The sequence below is a fragment of the Astatotilapia calliptera genome, chromosome 5 (assembly GCF_900246225.1).
Source record: "Astatotilapia calliptera chromosome 5, fAstCal1.2, whole genome shotgun sequence".
Lineage (NCBI taxonomy): Eukaryota > Metazoa > Chordata > Actinopteri > Cichliformes > Cichlidae > Astatotilapia > Astatotilapia calliptera.
Window position 1 is genome coordinate 19,901,733 of NC_039306.1, and position 8,023 is coordinate 19,909,755.

The 8,023-nt window shown below is 38.0% G+C and overlaps 1 protein-coding gene across 3 annotated transcripts; it reads right to left on the reverse strand.

Moving 5' to 3' along the window:
* Positions 1-30: 30 nt before the first annotated feature.
* On the reverse strand, positions 31-6,028 carry LOC113022471 (uncharacterized). 3 transcript variants are annotated; one of them, XM_026167911.1, is made up of 5 exons: positions 5,786-6,028; positions 4,194-4,456; positions 3,929-4,100; positions 3,433-3,544; positions 31-3,128 (listed from the first exon to the last, which is right to left on the reverse strand). In XM_026167911.1, exon 5 carries the CDS (start codon positions 2,755-2,757, stop codon positions 427-429), a length of 2,331 nt encoding a protein of 776 aa, XP_026023696.1. In that variant the 5' UTR covers positions 2,758-3,128; positions 3,433-3,544; positions 3,929-4,100; positions 4,194-4,456; positions 5,786-6,028; the 3' UTR covers positions 31-426. The 3 variants fall into 3 exon arrangements, with proteins under 3 accessions (XP_026023696.1, XP_026023697.1, XP_026023698.1); XM_026167912.1 differs by lacking the exon at positions 5,786-6,028 and having other exon boundaries at positions 4,194-4,522; XM_026167913.1 differs by lacking the exons at positions 4,194-4,456; positions 5,786-6,028 and having other exon boundaries at positions 3,929-4,137.
* Positions 6,029-8,023: the final 1,995 nt, after the last annotated feature.

Here is an 8,023-nt window from a genome sequence, read left to right on the forward strand (position 1 = left end):
TAACACTGCACAGAGTTAAAAATTAACACTGAGTAACACTGACCAGTGTCAAAAATATTCTACACTGGTGTTAAGTGTTAAAAATTAACACCGAATAGTGTTGGTGGTACTTTACACTAGCCCTGGTGTTAAAAAATTCAACTCTGAATAGTGTTAATTTTCTAACACTAACACTAGTGTCAGTCAAATCATTAGTACCACCAGATTACAATAAACTCCCATTAATCTCTGATATCTCTACTGCTACAATTAACCCCCAACATCCACCCATTACAAAGAAATACAAGACATTAACGTTCCAAAATACTTTGTATTCAGATACACCACAAGTAAACAAGTCATACAAAATTACAGTATGGGACAATGTACATTTTGTCATCAGTGCCATTTGAAAATTGCCTATCATAAGGTCTATAGTACACCAGATCATCTACAGAGATCAGTGCAAAGACATCTAACAAATGCATTTAAGTGATCATTGAAATATACTGTTGAGACCTTACAAGTTAGAAGATAAGTATTGAAATCGCTAACAATTATACTGACAATCTTACTGAACAAAGGCATCTCATTTTCAACACCAGAACAAACATACATCCCAACTTGATATTCTGTACCATAACTTTTGACCCAGGAAGTTGTAGAAACAATAGAAGAAACATCAAACATTTTATTCAGTGCTTCACTGCCTTTTAAGTTGCTGGCCAAGACTTCATTAATGGGGCCGAACTGTAATCTTTTAAAATAAAAATTTTCAAAATGAAAGGCTAATTGATTCTGATGTTTTTTTACTAGTGTTTTTGTGATATTTTTAAAGTTCTTTACAGATCTTTTGAAGAACTTGTGCTTTGCTTCAAATCTCATGCACCACATATGTATGAGTGGCCCAATTTTTCTAATGCAGCGTGGGTAATGGATCATTAGGTGGTGCTTTGGAATCAAATTCCGTTCTGGAAAGAGAGATTTGAAAGCCTTGTGATGATCGGCAATCAGATGTTTCAAATAGCAAGTCATGCCATGAGTTATAATGGGTGAAAAAAAAATGTTCACAATTTGAACTAACAAAAGTAGCAAGTTCCAATGTCCATCATTTCTGCAAACGATATCTCCAAAAATCAATGGGCTATTCCGCAAAAGACACCATGACTGCACAGCATTAAGCCCAAGATCTTTGCTGTTGTCATCCAGTTTTAGCCCACCTGGCCTGTTCCTTCTCTGTGCATATCTGTAGTTAAAGCTTATAATTCTCTGTGACAATGAATTCAAGGATATCAAAGAGGTCTTAATCAAGTACTGAAACACAAGCTTTAACTCATACTGCACCACTCCCTCTAGTAGATCATGCATTATGTCTACAGCATAGTTGTCTGAAATATGGAACAGCCGAAGTGAATTGAGTAAACAATTTCTTTTTACACCAAATGTTGAGGCCAAAGCAGGATTTTGTTGAATGGCACCACAGTGTTTGTAATGAAGTTCTTTGGAACGCAGTGTTAAGCCTACATGATCTTCACTAAAAACTGACTGCAACTCTGTCTTATCAGTTAAACAAAATCTACAACAATAGTTTGCACTAAATGATTCAACAAAACCAAAAATGCTATGTAAAGCCAAGTTGTCACCTGTAATCTGAAAAAGCGAACCTCTCACAGGTGTGGCTGAAAAGGGCACTTGCATTCCTTCAGTCTCTAAAATCTTTAGATCATCAACAAGTGGCTTTAGGATAGGATCAAACCCATATTTTTTTAAGTCTTCTGAATGAAAAAGGGCTACAAGATGAATGTTCATCAACACAGAATTTAACTCTGGTGGCAAATTTCTCAAAACAAAATAAATACAACCAAGTTTGTGCACCCCCTTTTTTGAGCCTAAAGGATTAGCAGTTTCAAAATCGTCATAGTAGAGCTGGATCTGGAGAGCATGTTCTTGTTGTGAGAATAAACTCTGATTTTTGAAGTAGGAGCCGTCATTTAAATCTCTGTACAATCCCTCCATGTTTAGTTTTTTTTTCTGGAAACTGCTACAAAGTTCACTGTTTCGAAACATAGATGAAAGGGATCCCATGATAGGAACGTACATGAATTTATCATTGACAGGAACTTGCCTGTATGTCCCTGTTGTTCTATCTTTGCGTACATCAAAACGCACACCAAGAACATGCTCTATGGGTTCAACTATTTTCCATTTTTGCTCAAAATATCTTATCCTTTTAGATTCTGTGTTAAGACATGAAAATGGATTTTCAAGCTGATCAAAGCAATCCTCAACTTTTTCTAAGGTTTCTCTTGATGTATCAGTTGACAAACAGTCGACAACAGATTGTTTTGCATGTGCATGGATGTCATTAACCAGTTCCTCCAATGAACCAACTAAACACTGTACAGTACTTTCAGGAACTCCTGATGATTGTACTTGAGCAATAACAGAGCTGCACATGTTCAGTATTTGCCTTTTTTCAACTGGAACCGGTGTAGTTATTGTCATGGGATGAGCCACATTTACAGGCTGTGAAACAGAGGTTCCATCGTTAGGTACAGGCTCAAAATTGTTGATGACCTCAGAGTGAACGCAGTCTCCATGTGCTCGGAATAAGTGCCGCTTGTAACCAGAGTACGTGTGAAAGATAAATGAACATCCAGGCTCTCCACAGGTCAAACGTAAAAACTTTCCTGGGTACAAACCATGCTGGAACTTCAAATGTCTAAATAACACTGAGCAACTTGTGTGGTGTATCTTGCAAATGTAACAGATGAACATTTCCAGTCAAAGTGCTGAATAGTGGATATCTTTAAACCGTACAGTGAAGACTTCCTCTTGTTTCATTGACCCGAGGACTGTCCTTCACGCTGCCAACATCAATGCCATACACTTGATGGTCTGGATGAATGTGTAGAAGTTGTCCAATGCCTTATCAAAGGACACGGCAAATTAAAAAATGTGCCTTGAAAAGGTTTGCCTTGTCAAAACCTGCATCTCCCATCTGTGTCACACAGGGAATGACCTTTTGATCTAGGACAATGTAGAAACTTTGGGTAGAAACTTTGGATGATGTTCTTTCTTTCTCCAACCCACAGGACGAATGGCTGAGTGGGGCCAGCCTTAAGAAAAGCCTCTGTGCTACCTCCCACCTGAGGGAGAGAAAGAAACCAAGTGATTCACATTAAACAAAATTGATAATCTGATGTTGAGGCATTGCTGTTTGAAATTATGACAATATTAAAATGTTTCACTCCGCGCACACAATTATTTTTGTTTCAATGTGTACATTTAGTTTTAATAGAAACAATGACATGTCAGTCCTGCAACACCAAGCTTGTCTGGGATAGATACATCTGCTGCAGGTTGGATCACCTTGCCATCTTAAAATATCAGCCGTTGATAATTTGCATCTGTTCTCATCAAAAGAGAAATATACAATTCTAAAAAGCATACCTTGATGAATTTCATTAGGTGGTGAGCAGCATCTGATGTGCTAATCTTTGAAGACGTAGATGTTGGAGTGAAGTGAAGCAGCAAAAGATGGCAGCCGCCTCGCAGTCCCAAACTACAGAATAGAAATTAAGATCATCACAATTACTGTCATTTAAAGGACCACAGCAGTCATTTTTCCACGTTATGTAATACCATGATGACATTTTAGACACCTGATAATTTTTCTAATAAGGCAGTTTTCCAGCGCCTTGGTATAAAAATTCATTTCTAGAGACTTAAAATCTTCTGGCCACCAAGTGAAGTAGATATCGAGTCATAACAATAGTAAGATTATGTAACTTTTTTTGTGTTCAAACTACATTAAATGTCATTTCAGGTTTAACATGTTTGTAAGCTTGTTTTCATACCATACAGAAATGAGTGATATATTGTGTTGTGGGAATTAAGCAAATGCTGTAAAGGCATGCAAAATCTACCATTTCCAACTTACACTTACCAGCCTCGTTAGAGTAACGCTGTGCAGAAATGAGCAGCTCATCCAATTCTGTACTCTGGGACAGATTTTTGCAATCTTTGATGATCCTTGGCTTGAAGAATGTTGGCCACTTTGCAAGGAACTTACCAGACACTTCCTCCCCAAAAAACAGCATTGTGAAGTCTTGGTCAATCTTAAACACAAAGTGTAACAACAGAAACAACACATTAACAAGAAAACAAACAAAGGAACCACAAAGCAGTCATTAAATTATTTTATGCCTTACCAAGCCAGGTGTATCCAGAAATCTTGGGAAAAGGTCCAGGACAGTAGAAGCTATGGCAGGTTCTTGAACCACTTTTTGCCTATGTTGAAATGTCACCTTCATGTTGTCTTTGACATGTTTCATGTCAGTTGAGTGCCTCTTCCTTGCATTTATCACCTGACAACGGCCTCACATTTGAACACAAGTTGCGAAGAGTCTTGGGGCTGTCTTGAAAAGCTGACTTTGATTAGTTCATCTCTTCTCGGGAACCAGCATATCACCACCTGCCAAGAGTAAAATAAGGTCCAGCATATAACACCATTTCTTTGCAAAATATCTAGCATGTCTAGTCCCTTTAGACTGAGTTAAAATTAATTTTGTTAAGAAAAACATCCTTGATCCATTTTTTAAGTAGTACAAGCTGTGTAACATGACTGCAATACAGTATTCTCTCAACTATCACAGGGGTTAGTAGGAACCATATTTCTATTTTATTATTTTTTATATATTTTAAGCGATAAAAACCCTCCCCACAAATATTCCTGACAATGTAGCGTTTGGTTTGTTCGTTTTTAAATTTCAAATATTGTATAACAAGACAAAACTGCAAATATGAACGCATCCCCCCCTCTCCCTCTTAACTAACCGATGCCTTTAATTGAACTACCAAATTAACACAATGGTCCTCTCTTTCTGGTCAGACACTTTGCAGCACTTCTGCTGTAATTTTATTCATATTTAACAAAATAAAAATGCAGAAATAAGTGTACACATTAGTTTTTGACTCTCACTGAACTAACAAAGCCAATCCCTCCACATGTTTGTACTCTCTTGTTACCTCGGCCAGGTCCGCGGCTCTGAACCGTGGTAATGACACCTCTGGCCAATACGCTGGGTTGTCGGGCTTGTAGCTTTACTGTCAGCGAACACAGTGTACAGTCGAATCTTAACAGCTTTCTTACAACCAGGCACTCATTTTGGCGGCAGTGGTTATTATTATATTTACATGCGCTCTTCTTCCATTTCTCATCGGTAACAGCTCTTACTTTCTCCCTCTCTCGCGCTCAAACACACAACGGGAGGGGCAGTTCCACACGTTCTCCCCGCAGCACGGACTACACTACCCATGAGGGCCGGTAACACTCTGCCCTCATTGCCTTTATATTAAATCATTTTTGGCTAATGACAAAAAAAAGTCACTTTAAGGGCCAAATTGCATTATACTTCTTCACCTCACCTGACGTGGGCCGCAAGTGGCCTTTGGGCCACGAGTGGCCTCTGGGCCGCGAGTTTGAGACCACTGACCCTAAGGCTTTGGCAGTTTAATTCGAAAATAAATAAAAGGCATTTAATAAAAACTGTGAAATATATTAACATGTAATATTCATTACAGTCTGCCAATAGCCAGATTATGCTAAATGAATATTAGGAAAGAAACTGGTACTTTGCAGAGTTCTAGCTAGCAGTAGCCCAGCTTAACAAAAACAGTTAAAATTCAAATATGACACTTAAAGATGATGTATTTTGATATAAATACTATTTCTTTTACTAGTTATCATGTTACTTGTTCTAACATCAATCTAAAACTTAATATTTAACCGAATAAAACTTACCGCATCAGCAAGAAAAAATGGCGGCGACCGAAGATTCTGGATTGCGAAGCTCCACAGGAAATGAAGGTGTGGTCTAATTTAACACCCACAGTGTTAAAATGCAGTAACGACTAAAATCTACACTTACACTTTTCAGGAATCAACTCCCGATGTGTTATTTTAACTCGATTAAGTGTTGAACTAACTCGGAACTCTGTTGAAATCTACTAACACTGAAAAATCAACACTGGCATTTTTGCTGTGGCATAGTCCAAATCAGCAGCCATGTCCTGAAATGCTAATCATAAGCATTTTCTTGTGTCCGCGCTGGTTGCAAGAAAATGCGCTCACCTGTTTTCTCTGCAAATTAACAAACGCTGGATGATGTGATCTACAGTTTATTTGTCTTTTTTTTGTTAGCCCCCTTAGCTGACCACAAAATTGAACTCCACTTTCAGAGACAGAAAGACCGTGACGGGATCATAAGAAAATTAAAGCGAAGGCCAGTTCACATGTTTCTCTCAGATAAGTTTCCTGCCCCCCGTGTGTGAATGTGTATCCTTGTAACCAGATAAGGATCAATAAATGGAAAGCACCGGCTGAATGTGGCCTGTTGAGACACTGCCCTGTGTGAGCACGCTGCCAGGATGAAGCTGCTGTAGAGAAATAGCTCAAACATGACAATATTAATTCCTATGTGGTGGGTGGAATCCAAAGACGGAAAGATAATGTTTTAAAGAGGAAACATTTTTATTCTGTCTCGATACATACTGTATGGATGTGTGTGTGTGAGAGAGAGAGAGGGAAATTGCTATTTATATATAACCATGACGTGAACCATGTCCTCGAAAGTGCAGTTTCGTGGTGTCTGTCAGTCTCTGGGATGGAAATGTGTGCCTGAGTAGGCTACTTCCGGTTTAAGCGTCACAGCATCCCAAGTTAAGCTTGATTTAGACTTCTGCAGGAGATCTACGTCCCAACTTACGTAGTAACCGGAAATTCTTTTTATCCCTACATCCCTCTCACACCATTCATGTTGTTATGGCATGCATCAACCTGATGTGTAGTTGTGTCGGAACTCATAAGTGATGTCACTCCCAGGTTATCTGGTTTCAGAAAAAGCTCAGCAATGTAGACCCATTCTAGCAGTATAGCATGATACTTATTTTGTTTTGCTTCTGCTTGATCAAACTACTTTCATTAGGTTATGTATTGGCTATGTATTGTTAATTTGAAAGGCTATAATCATGAGATGTCTAGATCAGACTACAGCACTTTGCGCAATCACTCATGACAATCCATTTTTAACAAAATAACAAATTTTTGCCACTCTGCAATTTTTACACTTTGCAAAGTCACCCAGTGGGACCTTTGGTGTAGTACATGTTTGACATCACTGGATTAAACAATAAATCAATTATAGTTAATAAGGCTAAGAGGCGCTGGCAGGCAGACTTTAATATTGTTGGACAGACACATGTTGAATAAAACATCTTTTATTTTTTGTCATATGCTTATGTCCCAGGTGTAAGTTTTTTGTTTTTGTATGTTGGTTTTTTTTTTCTTAAAGGTGAAGCAGTTGCGACCCATTGTGCTGTAACCTTTTGTTATATCCTTTCTCCTACTCCCCCCTTTGGCAGCTTTGACATTGTCTATAGAGAATCTATAGAGCTCATCTTTGAAAAGCAAATATGTTTGGTATAACAGTGCATTCAGATAATAATTTTGAGCAAATGCTTCCTCACAGGCAAATTGAGGGGGAAAAAGTTGATATCACAACAATAGAACATAGCTAGCTAAACTTCCAAAAGATTATACAGATACACGTGCTGTCAGATATCAATTATACAATAAGAAATCTTAATGGCCGATTAGCATCTTGCATGTGTATATGCCATTAATCAGACATCACATCTACCTTTTTACTCCTGTAAAAAAAATGAAAATGAAAAACAATTCCACAGGTCAGAACAACATAAGCACACATGTAAATATCCTTCAAGAATTTATACAGTTTCCCCCAAACAATCAATTGTATAAACCGCTAGTGCAAATAACATGGCAATTTTTAAAAATGACTTTCAAGAAGGGTTACTGCTCACTTACGTAGAAAACAAGTGAAAACAAATAATTTCCTTTAAAGAAGCACTCGGTAACTCTAAACCCCAAATGTTTGAAGTCTGACTCAAAAATGTGAATTTCTTTTGCAGCTTTGTAATGTTACTCTTGTCTAAATTTTCTCTGGCTCTCCTCCCCACT